General features: G+C 37.6%; 1 protein-coding gene and 1 long non-coding RNA gene across 2 annotated transcripts; one reads left to right on the top strand and one right to left on the bottom strand.

The window, feature by feature from the left end:
• Nucleotides 1-11,132: 11,132 nt before the first annotated feature.
• On the bottom strand, nucleotides 11,133-12,530 carry LOC129372822 (uncharacterized). The gene is made up of 2 exons (XR_008607293.1): nucleotides 12,481-12,530; nucleotides 11,133-12,182 (listed from the first exon to the last, which is right to left on the bottom strand). It is a non-coding gene; the product is annotated as an uncharacterized LOC129372822 (long non-coding RNA).
• A 390-nt stretch (nucleotides 12,531-12,920) lies between these two features.
• On the top strand, nucleotides 12,921-15,624 carry LOC129372794 (U6 snRNA-associated Sm-like protein LSm3). The gene is made up of 4 exons (XM_055050300.1): nucleotides 12,921-12,974; nucleotides 14,043-14,153; nucleotides 14,237-14,332; nucleotides 15,005-15,624. The coding sequence occupies exons 1-4, from the start codon at nucleotides 12,954-12,956 to the stop codon at nucleotides 15,083-15,085; spliced, it is 309 nt and encodes a 102-aa protein (XP_054906275.1). The 5' UTR covers nucleotides 12,921-12,953; the 3' UTR covers nucleotides 15,086-15,624.
• Nucleotides 15,625-16,034: the final 410 nt, after the last annotated feature.

The raw sequence follows: 16,034 nt of genomic DNA, 5'->3' as shown, positions 1-16,034 counted from the left end.
TTGAAAAACATTTCTGCTGGTCAGAAGTCAGAACATTTCCTGTTAGTGATTTTCAACCCTGCTGCAGCACATACAATTTCAATCCATCACTGATTAACAGGTTTTTACTGATCTGTAATTTTTTGGATTAAGTGTGTTACAGCAGGGAAATATGTAAACACATGCAGGGCAGTGTGACAAGAGCAGCAGGGTCAGGAAACTTTGTTTTACAGCATAAAATATGATCATAAGCATGGAAACGACTCTGCAATGCGACATAATGAACATCAGTTTTTCAGAACATTTCCACAGTAATTTATTCTAATGGAGCTTTATTGTTATCATTTGGCTCATTACTGCAACTTTTTATGATTAAGATAAAAAATAACAACCCAGGATTGTAATAATAAATTGTAATAATCTGTAAAAAGTGGACTTTTTAATTCAGTGATGAACATGGTGTGTCCACAGATTAGAGTTTAAAACAATTTAATAAGATTAAATGAGATAACCAAATAGGCTGATAGATATTTACAGTCCATAAAAAGCCCATTAACTGCTTATCGCTTAGCAGAATCACATCATGAACCCGGTAATTTGATAAGACGAAAATAAAAATCAACCAGCGCATGTTGAGAATTATTCCTTTCTTCAGATTTGACTTCCCTGAAACATTTTCCAATGAAATATGAAGCTGAATTTGTCTTCTGAGAGTCTAGAGACAAAAATACCCGAGTGAGGGGCCACGTTGTTGTCATATCGGGTCCCTGACATGTGTATGTATGTGTGTGTGTGTGTGCGTGCGTGTGTATGTACTCTATACTGGCGTTGGGTTTCCAGCCTCACACCAGCTGCTTCTTCACATGCACACTGTTGCACGCTGCTGCTTCACATGCACGCTGCTGCTGCATGCTGCTGCTGCACGCTGCTGCTGCATGCTGCGCGCTGCAGGCTTCAACAGGGATAGACATGGCTGGCATTAGGAAGCAAAGAACAAGGTGTGAGAACTCCGTCGAATGATTTGAGTATTTCTGCTTGAGTTAATCAAAGATTTTTATATATGCGAGTTGTGTCTGACTGAATATTAATAATCCAACAACTTTGATGAGAAAACTTTGCGTTACTTTGATAAAGTTTGTTAACAAAGGAAGAAACAGAGACAAGAGATGCTAGTCGTTAATTTTGCTAGCTTATTTTTAACTTTCTCTAATACTGTAAAAACATAATTAAATATGCCTGCAAAATAAGGTTTGCAAAGTACATTTCACCTAAACAAAACCAGAATCAAAGCCAAGTTAAAACACCATAAAATGAAATTGGAAGATTTAACACATCAATTTGTTCTAGCCTGTTATATTTCTACAAATAACATTAGTTTTAACACATCTTTGCCTTCTTCTAACTTAAAACTCGGTGTGAAACGCTGCGGGTCGGCTGGGTCATCATCAGGTCTCCAGAGAAATGGTTGCTGATCTCACCGTCTTTCAGAAGGTTTTTGGAGTTCCAGTCAATTTTGAATTTTTTCCTCTATGAAAACAAACTTTCATGTCAGAGTTCATCAGCCACAGGGAGGCCATTTTGAATCTACTTATCCCACTGCTTTATTAAAGATCATATCAAGAAAAGCTGAATATTGTTCCTGTATGAACGAAAAACAAGAAGAGAAAAGGAAACTGCAATTGTTCTTCATGACCTGTGCTAATCTCACACTGCCAGGCCTCTGTGTGGTCACACTGATAATGATAAGCTGCTGGTTGCTGAAAGGGAAAACACTCCATAAAAAATATGGCAGAAGCAAATTGTCCTTTCAAAGGATCATTACTCAAATGGAGTTTTCAAAGAAAGATATATCTGAAGCTAAGAGCAAAGCCTGAATTTATGAGCCGGACTCACACACTTCATCTCTCGGCTTCTCCCTGCAGAAAGCAACATTTTCTTTAAATTAACTTGTGACTGCATATATTTTACAACCACCTTGCAGTACATTAAATGACGTTTATTATAGGTATATATCACATTCCAAAAATATATAATGGAACGGCAACAGAATATAAAATAATCCTGCACAGTTTTGTTAAATTTCTCTACAGAATATGAAACAAACTTAATTTTGTCTCCTTTGTGATCCAGTCCAGAGCTTTCAACTTAATTTAGCTAAATATTGAGAAATATCATCCAATATAATTTGCATTGTTGTTGCTTCTTTGCTTGAACCATGTTTCTGAATGTGAGGGACATGAAATAAATAACAATAAATGCATTGTCTGCACGTATGTAACACTCCATCAACTTAATTTATCCCCAAACTGGATGAAGGAGGAAGAAATTAGAAGCTTGAACAATATTTACATTTTGTGCAAGTGACGCTGGGATCAGTGTTTTTATGCTGCTCGTTCATCTCTTGGTTAATAAGTGTCTAATTGGAGGAAGTCTTTTTCAGTATCTGCTGACGCCATCGCTGCAGGAAGGCCAGCCAGGATGAGAACTCATTACTGGTTGGTTGTTCTGGCTGAGCTGAGAGCCAGGCCTGGCAGAGAGAGACACACACTGCCAACGCTGCTGACACACTTACACACATTTTGTGCTATCAGCCTCAACTCTAAAATGGCTTTCAAAACTTTACCCAGCTTTCCAGAAATGTTGCCCAGTCCTTCATCCAAATCCCAGTAAGAAAGGAGATAAAGTGGGATTTTTAGGAAGCACTCTGTACATACATGACACTCACACAAACAAACATGGACACCATGTCCAAGTTTCGCAGCAAGAAGACAGATTGGAGTCAGTGTGAGCGTGGTGACACGAATGTTTTCTGGCAGTCAGTGATAAAGATGACATCACTGCACAGCCGTGGTGATGAACAATGTGTTCAGATCCGACTCTCCTGAAAAGAGCATCCGTCCCTCACTCTTCTCCCATGGTCCGGTTCGCAGCCCCACAAACATTCAGAGCGCCGTTTTACTGCAGTTCAGTAAATGAACTGGATGACGCTCCTGTGTCACACCAACAAACTGCTTTACTATAAATGATAATGCTCAGTGGCTCAGCTGAGGGGAGTTTCTGATCTCCAGTGCATGTGTGGGTTTTCTCCAGGTACTCCAGTTTCCTCTTACAGTCAAAAAATATGACTGATAGGTTGAAACGTCTCTTTAAATTGTTCTCAGCTGTGAGTATTTATCTTGTATGTTTCATTTCAGGACTTCAGTGCTCAATAAATTAATTAATGTGAGAATAATTATTTGCTTGTGAATATCTCTTGTAATTGTTTCAAATGCTTCTCAAATCCCTATTTAAGACTAAGTCTAGTAAAGCGGCTCCTTTTGGTTTTGCAACGCATTCTGAACAAATGTTTGTACTTTGGGACGTGCTTCAGAAATTTTGTGCATTTAGCTGCAGCTTTATTTAATTATGAATTTTTGTTTATTCATGTCCTCAGATGCAGCTCGCTCTGCACTTCAGCACTTCGGTTTTTCATTTTTTACACACAGCTTCTGTGTCTTTGAATGTATCTGAGGACAAGGTCCATTTTCTCCTGCTGAAGAAAGTTTTCTGGTCTAAAAAGTTTATCATTGAAAGAGAAAACAATCTTTATTTTTAGTAAAATGACAAGAAAAATGCACATTAGCTAAGATGGGCCTATTCCATCACATTAATGTGCCATGCAGAGATATTTGGATCTGCAAAGCCTGGCAGGTTAATAGTTAGAAGGAAAATGTCCTAATTTCTCTGAGTGTCAGTTTGAAACAACATTTGAGTTGATAAAATCAATGCCAGGTTTATGACAAACACCTCAGTAGTTGCTCAATTTTAAATGACCAACTGAATGTTTTTCTAAACATAATGAAATGTCCAGACTGCAAATGTTTTTGCAGAAGTGCAGGAAGCTGTGAGATGAGGAACATTCATCTCACCGACTGTTCTGCTGTGAGAAAAAACCACAGACAGAATCAGGAGTTTCAGCTCCGTCACAGTTATTGGAGCCCCTGATAAAGATATGAACAAATACTTTAAGGCTAGCAGTTGTGTGAGCTTGATCACCAGGCATGTGGCAAAATACAAAGTTCAGCCTGTTTGTCACGGTTTTGGTTGTAATTCTAGAACATAGAAATATTTAGCATTTAGTATTTATTTACTTTCTTCCCAGAAAAAAAAACAAAACATCTGCAAATGCAATAAAAGATGCATTCGGATATTTTTGTATCAGGATTGTGGAAGGCGTCAGATCATCTAAAGTGATGACACTCATCCCTTCACCGAAATGAAATTGTGACCGACGTCTAAAACAAAAAGGCCTACAACATGTCTGAAGTGTAAAAAGTTTTGTCTCACTGCTGCTTACAGCCAAATCCTGATCTTTTTTTGATGAAGTGTGATAAACACACAGAGCTCTGATTTTAAATTAAACTTATCAGTGGGATGAAGTCGGTAGACGTGTTACTTTTTCAGTAAAACATTAGAAAGTCCTCCTGGCTGCAGAGAGACAACTTCTACAGAAGACTGTCACGGTTAGTTTTTATTTTTTCTCTTTATCTCCACGGTCACCCTGTGCTTGTTATCAAGTGATTTGTGATCACTTCAAAGTCAATAAATGGTTGCGGAGCATCTCTCCCTGCAGAGAGATTTAAATTTAAATTTACTAAATGAGATCAAGATGAAAAATGTTGTTGGAATCTGAAGATCAGACAGACTTGATTCAGTCATTTTGTCTGAAATAATATCTGTTGTGTATTTGACAGTATATTAATAAACTGTGCAGATAAATTATGCACATGGGAAAATGCTGGATATGATCCGAGTGAGTCGCCTTCCTCTTTTGAGGCTCTGTGTAGAAGAAGCTGCAGCAGCAGATTTGGTAGCAAAGCTCTTAATTCTCACCTGTTTTTTTTTACCTGCATAAAGTTTTTTATTTGTTTTTTCATGATCCTGGAAATAAACTCTCGGAACTGCAACATTAAAACACCTGGCCAGTCTGAAGATTAACTGCCAGTTCAGTGATGCAACTTTTATCACATGAAAACAGCTTGAATATTATAAAATAAGAAAAGTAGTTTAAAACATAGACACTTAGTAACCAAGGAGTCGCTTTATTTCAACCATTAGAAATTATAATCATCAAACGTTTGAACTCTGAGTTTTCCTCTGTGGTGATTCTCTCAAGTCAATGGAAACTTTGTTTTTATTACGTCTGAAAATAAGAATTTGTTCTGCTCTGCTTTTACTCACCCAGCTCCTGTAACAACATGCATCATCAGCACTCAGGTGACAAAACAGCCAAAACAGTAAAAGCAGTTGGTGTTTATTTAGTTTGGCCTGTTTGTGCAGAGGTATGCTTGATAAGTTGTGAATGTTGCAGCATTTAGAGGTTAATCATTGTTATTTTTACCAGCTGAGGGAACAGCGAAGTGGGGCAGCGTCAGATCAGAGCATGAAGCTCCGTTCTGCAGGAGAGAGCCAGGCGCAGACAGAAATAAACCTGACAGTTCTGCATTCCTCGCTCTGTTCCCTTTCAACTGTGAATATGACACCACTGAGTCACGCGGGGACGTGTGTGTGTGTGTGTGTGTGTGTGTGTGTGTGTGTGTGTGTGTGTGTGTGTGTGTGTGTGTGTGTGTGTGTGTGTGTGTGTGTGTGTGTGTGTGTGACACTCAAAGAGAGCTTGTCTACGCAAAGTTCATATGTTTTTATGCATAAGTGCAACTCGTTCACTGATGTTTAGGTATGAACAGAGACACATAATAGGATCAGTCACCTTCAGTCTTCTGTCACACACTCACACACACAAACACCTATGCATACACACACGTTGCATAGGTGTGTCTGCGTTGGTTCTGACAGTCACACACTGACCACTAGGAGAGGCTCCATGCTCCCTGCACAACCTGAAAGAGGATCAGGAAGGCAGAGAAAATGGTTGGATGGATCTTTGTTATCGTTTCATTTTGAACGGAAAAACTTTTGTCGTGCATCTATTTTCTGAAAAATGACCTTTCTTTCTGTTCCTACTATCACATTTCTTTTTCCCATTATTGTGTCTGGTTATGAAAGGAATCTGATTGCTTTTCACATAACAGAAACTATTGAAGATATATTAGCAAAATGAACTGGCAGCATTTATTACTTCTTGGCATTATTCTCCTTCTGTTGCACTTATCAAATAAATGCTCCTTACTGGAAGAGCAGCAGTGCAGCTGCATCCAAAGGCATTAGGTAATGGGGTTAATAATGTGATGGTGCTGATGATGACATGCTCTGCTAATACTGCTTTACACACATTTAAAAATACAGATTGGATTCTAATATTCTACAGCATCACTTAGTATCGATTGGCTCTGAAGCCACAACAGCATTTATCTCTCATTACAGCAAAAAGTGACAAGTTATTGAAAAGTATAAACCTCCAGCTCACCGAAAGCTCAACTAAATCTTATATTGAGGCATAAAACTGAAGAGGGTTTAATGATTCCCAAAGTGTTTTGTTGTTTGAACGCCAATGAATACTTTTCCAGTATTTAATTTTGTTTAATTGTATGAATTATTTTAGTTGTGTTGACCTATCATAGAAACCAGTTTCCTGTTGTATTAAATATGAGAAAAAGTTTAAGTTTTTATTGGACTGTCTGACATAAAATTGTTGCTTGTTTGAAACTTTGTGTTTTTGTTGCTTCCTGTGCATAAAACATTTTACTGATAAACGTGTGGATGGAAATAAGGAGCAATAAATGACTATTACTCTGCTCATACAATCTCCTTTCACATTTATATTCATTCTCAGACATTTTTTCTAATATCAGCCATTTTCCCCCATTTTCTGCCATTTCCATCTTGATCTGCTCTTTTTAGCCTTTCTGTGATTTCCTTTTTTTTCGAAGCCAGAAGCAGCGGGAATGACACCAGGTGATCGACTGCCATCATTCCAACCTCTGCAAACTCACATTCTCTGAAATAGCTGGCATAGAATTGCATCTGGAAAGCTAATAGGTTTTTGTCACATCAAGCAATCCGATACGGGAAGCTTCAACAAAGAAACCTCCCGACAACAATGTTTCCTTATCGGAGGGATTTGTTTATTATGCTGAAATGTTTGCAGTGGAAATGAAATAAGAGTTCATGTTCACAGCTGAGGCTTGGTTTGGGGGTCTAAAAGCAAATGAACGTTAGATAGAACCAAAACGTATTAAAGTAAAATATATGACTTTCAATCTGGAAATAGTTTTCCTTCTTTTAGTGGAAAATATTAAAAACCGACATATCTTTAATCAAAGTCGCCAGCTTTTTCCCCAAACCCAAAGAGTTACTGTCTATGAAGAAATATTAAAATATCATGCACACAGTGGCCAACTGCAAGGTGCATCACTCTTCTCTGTCATCTTATTCCTTCAGTGCAAATTATTTCCCTCGCAGGATGTATGCAGGTGAAATAATTTAACACATTAAAATCCTTTCGCATTTCCAACTTCTCAGGTTTTCATGGAGTTTGTCGATAAACTGTATGATTATTGATCCCTGAAAATGCTAAAAAAAAGAAAAGTAAAAAGCAAACACTGAAGTTTCAGAGTATTTTGTTTTAAATATGAATGTGATGAGATTTACAATAATCAACATCACTTAAAAATAAGAAGACACCAAAAACAAAGAGGATAAAGACAAACAGAATAAAAACTCTGTGTGTGGATGACTATCGCGATAAAAACTCCACAATAACTCTTTTACTGTTTGACTGAGAAGATGTGAACAGTCAGATTTATTGCATAGATCAACTATGTCTAAATGTGACGGTGAAGTAAATCCTTTAAAACAAAACAAACAATAGCAGATGGAGCCTGATATAGAAGTGATTACTAATGCAGCTGCAGGCAGCAGGCAACAGAAACGGAGGGAAAGCGCCTCGGATCCCTCCTCACAAACTGCTTCTGCATCAGCCGGTGCAGCTGAGAAGATGCTCTGAATCAAAGGGCATCATTATTTATTGCTTTTTCCCAGTTTGGAATGAATAATGAGGAATAATGAATCAAGTGTGTCCTCTGTGTTCCCCAGCTTCTCCTCAGCCCATGTTTTAAATAGCTTCTGTAGAAATAGCTACTGAGGAGACAAACTGCTCTGACAGAGCCTGCTGAAGGTGTGTGTGTGTGTGTGTGTGTGTGTGTGTGTGTGTGTGTGTGTGTGTGTGTGTGTGTGTGTGTGTGTGCATGTGTGTGTGCATGACTTTGTGTTTCAGTCTTTATACCAGCTCATACATATTGGTATGAGCATGTGTAAATTCATCCGACTTGAAGCCTGATCTTGTGACTTTGGCTTCATCCATAATTAAATTTGTATAAATCAGGCTGCCAGTCACTGCTGTAATGTGGAGCCAAAAACCCTTTAATGACTGCAGAGCTATTCTGAGGTTCGGACCTGACAGGTACACACTTTCATCACCCAAACTCATCGTTATGCCTCCTCTCAGCCCTTCTCTCTATTTTCTGCCCTTAATATTTTCTCTTTATTTTTAGATGCTTACATGGAATTAAAGGTTGTCAGGAAATGTTTTTTACTATTATTTCGCAAAGTTGTAGAAAACATCAATCTATGGATTATATGCTCTTCTTCATCTGATTGGTCACATTCAGATAAAAGATGTAACTTGCTAAGTCTTCCTGTTGGATCTGAATAAGTCCTGGTTTTTAATGGAGATTAATCAAACTTTGTTTGGAAGGGGTTCTAAGAACTTAATGAGGGTGAAGCTGTGAAGATAAGTGGCCACTTAGGAGTAGAGATGAAAACAAAAGTTATTTATTGTAGAAAATATTTTGTATAGCACCATAATTCATGTGTCCCCATATTTGTCCTGTCCTTCGTTAGTTTGAGGCCTAAATCCAGGAATGACGCAGGAGAGCAGACCGACTGCAGCTGTGAAGACGGACAGACTGAGTTAAAACAATGAAGCTGCTCTACAGGCAAACGTTCAGCTTACATCACTCAGGCAGATTGTTGCACAGTATTTCCAGGATGGCAGAACCTCCAACAGGATGCTGCAGTTGGAAGCCACAACGCAACATGTTGTTATGAAATTCGTCTGGATTGAAATCATTTTCAATCCTGTGAAGGAGGGAAAGTAAAGCTGTACCCCTCCATCTGACATAGACACAATGTTGCAACTTCAATGTTAAAAAATGTCCAAAATTATGAAAATTATGCCTGTGAGCTGCTGGTAACTATAATTTCCTGAGGGAGTCTTCCCAAGGGATCAATAAAGTCAAGTCTAAGTCTAAGTCTATATTTTCTTTATTTTTGAGCTACCATGGCAAATTTCTATTAGCATATTTTTCAGCATAATCCAAAATGACATAAAGCAGATTTTAAAAGTCGAAGCGGCGTTAGGAGATGTAGGTTTTCTTCATAAACTGGTCATTAAATGATCTGACATTCTGCATAACTCTGCAAAAGTTGTATTTTTATTTTACTCTAAAATATTTACCACCATCTGCATATTAAAATATAGAGAAGAGTTCTTCAGTTCCACAATGATGTTATTTTACTAGTCTGACCTAGATAAAGTTGTGCAAAGAAAATCAGATCAGAATGCAGTCCATTAAGAGCAGGAGTTGGTTTTATAGATAAAAGTATCAGACACAAATGAGAATGAAGAAACTGAAAAAAAGACTAAATGTACTTCTTTGGAAATGTCACAAAAATATTAATGCATTCCTTTCCCACAGGGTTTTGGTGATGTGTCACTGTCTTCAGTAATTCTTTAGCTGAGAGCTCTGACTACTGCTTTTTCATCAACACTAACAAGTATTCCTTTCTTTAAAAGCTAAAAGCCCACATATAATACGCCAACAGGAAATGTTTTGTCCAAAGTCACTGAGCCGGACTGAGCCTTGCAGAAGTCTTTTTCTTTTCCCTTTTCATCTTTCTTATTTGGCAGCACACGTCACATTCACTCTGTTCAGATGACCTACTCCAGTCCGCTTTATCCACCCTGGAGCCAGAAGAATGGGAAGTTGCTGGAGTGCAGGTGCATGCGACCTGATGTCCTTAAAAAAATGTCACGTCTAATGGCTTCCCATCAATCATTCTCAAAGCAGGGCACCTTGTTAAAATTTGCATATTAATTCAAAAAACATTGTCACAAAGGAAAAACAGAATATTCAAATAAGCTAGGCTTCAAGTAGGGAGATGGGTCTGTTTTAGATTACTGCAGTTCATGCATAAGTCGCTTCAGAAAGCCGTGAGTCTCCAAGCAGCAGGTTTCTTCTTCTGCATCTGTCTCAATCACATGGAGAAGGTGATAAGTGTGAAATGCGTCACTCAGAGTAATTTCCTAAAACAATGCAGATGAGCATCGCTGATGACGTGGTGTGACTCCACTGTGTGCATAAAAGTGTGCATTCTTTAGAGATAATGGAGCTGCAGTCAGACTTTGGTTTTCTAACTTTGACACATGATGATTAGCAAACACTGACAGTGAAAAAGAAAAATTCATCAAACTAATATCTAAGCTGTGCTTGATGAGCTGATCATCAAGCACCACTTCATTATTTTCTTTGTGATGCTTGGCTGGAATGAATGACCCATATTTTATATATGGATCTAGTTATGACTTACTTAAAATAGGGCCATTTATGTAATGCCAAATGTATGATAGCGAATAAAAAAAGTGACGGAAACACACAAAAAATAACACATTATTTAGCTCCTTTTGAATCAAATTAAGCTTCCAAGCAGATCCATGTTTTCATTGACGCCATTGATGCAAAACACACAGATCTGTTAAAGGACAATGCCTTTTGATGGACGACTTTTTCCACGTTTTTCCTCAAATTGGCTTCCCAGTCAAACCGGCCAGGAAGGGGAAGATTAACTCCACTAGGTCTGACAGCGACCTCATGTGGCCACAAGATAAACTACAACTGAAGCATCAGATTTAAAAGATTACCACAAAAAATGCTGACATACGACAACATAAGGTTTTAATTTATTTTACAAAGTAATTTTATGTACTTACCTATAAGGGCCTTTTTTGGTTATTCTATTGATAATGATCATCTTTGTGCCTGTTGATATATTTGTTTTTATGTTAGATAATAATTTCTTATCAAACATCTGATTCAGAATGAAATCAAATAATGTATAATTTATTCTAATGCTGCATTGTAACTGATTGTACATAATTAATTTTGTTCATTTAATTGTCCACTGCTTGTCAAGGTGGAGCCATGAATCCAAAACCAACGTGTTGTTACCTGTAAAGGTTATAACAAAAACATTTTTAACAAAAAACATTCATAAAAAACAGAACAAATCTCAAGTGTGGTCAGAATTATCTGTTGAAATCTTATAAAACTTAATATTTTCATGGATATTACCATGAAAACTGCTCATAATTGTTGATTTCCAAAACAACAAAGACCTTCATTGTGACATTTAAAACCTAGAAATGATACTAAATTGTAATATATAATAATATGTAATAACGTCAGTAAGTTATGATTACAACTGAACTGGGGGATAAGATCAGAGTCAAGGAACATTTGAACAAAAATGATTTTAAAAAGTGTGCGATGAAACAAAACAAATCAAACTCTGGAAGAGATTAATGTATTAAAAGAACTGAAAATTATTTTAATCAAAACCGGGAAAGATGACAGAATCAAACAAACTATAGATAGTGATAAAACCTGTTAAAATTGTTCCCAATTCCTGACTGTCTGCTTTGAATCTTCTTCATACAATAAAACACAGAAAATGCACATGCTTAGGAGAGCAGATTGTTGTTTCTGTCTTCCAGAAATGTTGATTTTTGTGCCAATATGAGCGCTAACCAAAACCAGAGGAGAATGTCTCTTTGGCCTTTGTTCCAGCGCCACCCTGTGGCTGGTTATGTTCCTGTTGAGCAAACACAAAACAGCATGCAGGTTGGTTTTCACTAAGCAACCAGTCACCCATAACAAGTTAATGTACAAACTGTAAGTACAGGATCCAGAAACAAGCAAAGAGAAGGATGCATGACCTGATTTCACACACAGGTTCTTTAAAGAGCTCATAAAACCCATAATGTGTTTGTTGCAGGGATCTCTTCCACCGCAGAGCAACCTGGCAGCTGAGGATGGAATGGGTAATGCCACTGCTCTGATCTGATCTGCCTCCTCAGTCTGCAGACAAACCCAGTATGGAGCACTGGGCTGCATTTAGGACAGGAGGCACACAGACCACAGGCACTGCTGTGTGCACAGAGTGCAGAGAAACAGTCATGAAGGAACAAATATACAAAAAAATGAAATGGCATCAAGCACAGAAAAAGGCAACAATGTCTTATTTACGAAATTAAATACATGAAACTGGTTTATTTGACAATGAACTCTACTGTAGTCGAATACTGTACACTGATACACTATATTATTAATTATTACATGGGTCATGATGTTTTACAAACGCTAAACTCGGAAAACTGATCGTAGTAATGGAACAAAAAGGATTATTATAGTCCAAACGAACAGATTTGGCGGTTGGTTTTCTTACCGCACAGGGATGCGATGGGATTATGGAAAGGCCTGGAAACAGAGGACGCGCTTTATTCTGCTGACGGGTTGCCAAATCTGCTCTTCTTGTCTTTCTTACGATCCCCACACGTAATATCGAGCTTGTAGAGTGAATACTTCGGGAGTTGGAATTAAACGACTAATCACGCAAAACTACAGAAAATATGTAAATATTAATAATTGTAAAGGGTTACGCAAATAAAATATGGCTCACATTTTAATTGCAAACAAAGAAATCCATGTAATATATTTTTAAGTAAGAGGAAAATAAATGTAAGGTTATCTTTATCGATATTTGGGGCATCGCATAATCTTTCCATACTAAGAAAAGGAAAATAAAAGCCATTTTCTTCCAAAGCAGCAGATGTTATTTGCTTTTGCCTGAAATGGCATTTTTTACGGACCTGGCAACTTCCGTATCCGTCTCTCCGCTCGACGTAATTTCAAAGCAACATGGCGGACGAAGTTGAGCAGGTTTGTGCAGCTGTGTAGAATTAAGCCGAAATCTTTGTTATGTCATTGGTGTATCGATTTTGTGTAAAGTATTAGTGATATAATCAGCCTTCTGTTTGCGTTTCTACGCTTAGTGTGGGCTTTTGGGTTTAAAATACCATTACGAGCCTGTTCGGGCCTGTGAAACCAGGCTAATTCAGCTAGCCGAATTAGCCTGACTGGCAGCATAGAAAGCTGAAAAGAATATCATATAAACGTGATTTGTTGTTTTTTGTTACTCTCTACAAATAAAGTACATGACTGCTAGAAGTAATTAATTTCACGTGCTCGTCCTGGGTGATGAATGCCAGGTAATGTAACTTTTACGGCACATGTTTTGATACGTTTTAAGAACAAAAAGCTTCTAATTATTTTTTGTCGCAGTGTGATTGTTGAGCCAGAATGCTGTGCTCTGCTTTGGTGTTTTATAGCATTAAGGGGTCATAAATCTTAATCCTTGTTACTGACCATCATCAGGGGAGATAGTAGATCAGTGCTGTCTGAAATTGCTACTTTTTAAAACATGACCATCAGTTTTGCTTGTGCACATTCAGCTAATAAACCAATCAGGCTCATCAGTGAGAGGCAATAGTGCAACACTGCATTGTTCTGGACGGCTGCACCATTATGGCGGAAAAATCATTACTTTGGTTATTATAAAAGCTTCTGATTGTTTCACCTTTATTTTACTCAGTTGGAAAATATACAGTTTTTATTTAACTTAAAGGACAAAATAAGAATATACAATGTACATGTATATACATGTAAGCCTCAAATTAAATTAACAGATTTGTTGCATTGCATATGAAATGGTGGCATAAGCATCCAATCAACAGATGGCATCGCCCTCAAGTCGGAGCTCTGTTGTCTGTTGACTGTCAATAAAGTCCACCACAACCAAAATGATAATAAATAACGAGTGAACAGGTTTGATCCCTGAAGTCCTGTAAGTCTGTCATTTGTCAGGATTTTAAGCTGCTTCTCATTGGTTTCTGAGTGGCAGAGCAGAGGTTCTGTTTGAAAACAGAAATAACTGTCTGTGTTCTGCAGCAACCAACTACCAACACAGTCGAGGAGCCGCTTGACCTGATCAGGCTCAGTTTGGACGAGCGGATCTATGTCAAGATGAGGAACGACCGGGAGCTCCGGGGCCGTCTGCATGTAAGCTACACTCACTGGATCAGGTGATCCACTTCTGTCAGTTTAGATCTTTGACCTCACTCGCGTGTTTCATGTTGTCCCAGGCATATGATCAGCACCTGAACATGATCCTGGGGGATGTGGAGGAGACGGTGACGACTGTGGAGATTGATGAGGAGACGTATGAGGAACTCTACAAGGTAACGTACCCGTTTTCCTTTTGTTCTCTTTTTTTCTACACTTGTATTCAGATTTATGCAGTCTTCTTTAGTTCACCTCTCTATCAGCTACAGTGTTAGGAACTCAGTGTGTTTTAAACTGCTTTGGGTGTTTTGATGCTGCTTTCTTTCCCATCATCACTTTTGTCAACAACATTCTCTGTAAGTTTAGCATCACAGCTACTAAAATATACAGTTGGTCAATCAAGACCACTTTGTTTATATGTATGACATATGCATTCAAACTTTGATTGTGTGGTTCTTTCAATTTAGGGTGTGATGTCATATTTTTATACCTGCAACCTATTGTCATTTTTTTTGTACAATACAATATATTTCACAGCTCAACTTCACTTCTTTAGTCCTTTAAGTATCTTAACTGACGCCCTGAAGGTCAGATTTTTGTGTTTAAAACATAATGGGATCCAGCTGCCATCTGCAGAGATCCGTTACGTTTTGAATAAGATAGCATAACAGTTTAGAAACTTTAATCTCTACTAAAAAAGCAGAGTATATCAGCAGAAATGTGTTGAATGTGGTTCCAGGAGATGACACAACCTCCTGGTTAAATATGTTTCATAACTATGTTTGCAGACTTAAGTTAAAAATACAAGATTACAGTTTCATATGACTGTTTTTCATGCTGCTTTTCAGTCTACAAAGAGGAACATCCCCATGCTGTTTGTCAGAGGTGACGGCGTGGTTCTTGTAGCTCCGCCCCTCAGGGTGGGCTGAAACCAGACTTGATGGACGGCCGGTTTGTTGTCTCCATGTCTGCTGTAAAGTGTTGCCCACTTTCTTTATTTCTGCCTTGATTATACTTCTAATTTCACGAGTAAAACTTCTCCCACTCTGTTAAGTTCCCTGCAAACACATTTTTGAGTGAAGAAATGGAGCAAGATAAGAATCGTAGCATTTTTTTGTTTTATTTTGTGTAGTTGTTGAACTAGTCGGTGGACACTTCATTTGACTTTGCTCAGGATATAAATATTTTCAGATTTGATGAAATTGTTAGTTTTGCATTCTGTACTTGTGTCACGAAATGTCTCATTGTGATTTCAGGTTTTATTTTTGAAGTATTAGCAGGTATGAGTTTTTTTTTATTATGATTCATTAAAATACCAGTCATTTTGTAGATGCGTCTCAGAAGTACATTATGTCACAAATATTAAGTCTGAAAGGTTTAATTTAACCATTTTTATCCCTATTTGCATTTCTGTGTTTAAATCATCCATTTGTAAACATTTTTCAGTTGAACAATTAAAAAATAAAAACAATTAGTGTTGTTTTTAATTGCTGGTACTAAGCATGCAAATTACAATAACAGCAGCAGATGAGCTGGAAACATAAAGAGTTAAGTTTCTTGCAATTTTCTTTCCTCAGATGAAAGTGAGTTTGTACATTTTCACATGTGAACGTGGGAAATTGCTGTGTTGTTGCATTTCAACCACAAGATGGCAGTATACCTCCTATGAACAACCCGGTGGTTTCTGGGAATAGTCTGTAAAATCTCTTGAGATTTAACTTGACACACAGATATAACAGATCCTGTTTCAACAGAAATATTTCTGATAAACTTCTTGAGGTATTTAGGGGCATTATTTACCCAATTGGTTTATTGTTCTTTCTTACTGAAATCAGTTGTTGATCCAACCATCTGGAAAACATTTAGAAGAATTTTGAG

Source organism: Poeciliopsis prolifica, unplaced genomic scaffold (assembly GCF_027474105.1).
Source record: "Poeciliopsis prolifica strain line A6 unplaced genomic scaffold, Auburn_PproV2 SCAFFOLD030, whole genome shotgun sequence".
In the NCBI taxonomy this organism is placed as follows: Eukaryota; Metazoa; Chordata; class Actinopteri; order Cyprinodontiformes; family Poeciliidae; genus Poeciliopsis; species Poeciliopsis prolifica.
Note: the sequence above shows the minus strand (reverse complement) of the source record. Positions and strands in the feature narration are given on the sequence as shown.

Bases quoted from the DNA above. Each gene is read 5' to 3' on its own strand.
- LOC129372794 (XM_055050300.1), top strand. From the start codon at position 12,954: ATGGCGGACGAAGTTGAGCAG. The intron at 12,975-14,042 runs GTTTGTGCAGCT...TGTGTTCTGCAG, and splicing joins TGGCGGACGAAGTTGAGCAG to CAACCAACTACCAACACAGT. The intron at 14,333-15,004 runs GTAACGTACCCG...GCTGCTTTTCAG, and splicing joins CGTATGAGGAACTCTACAAG to TCTACAAAGAGGAACATCCC.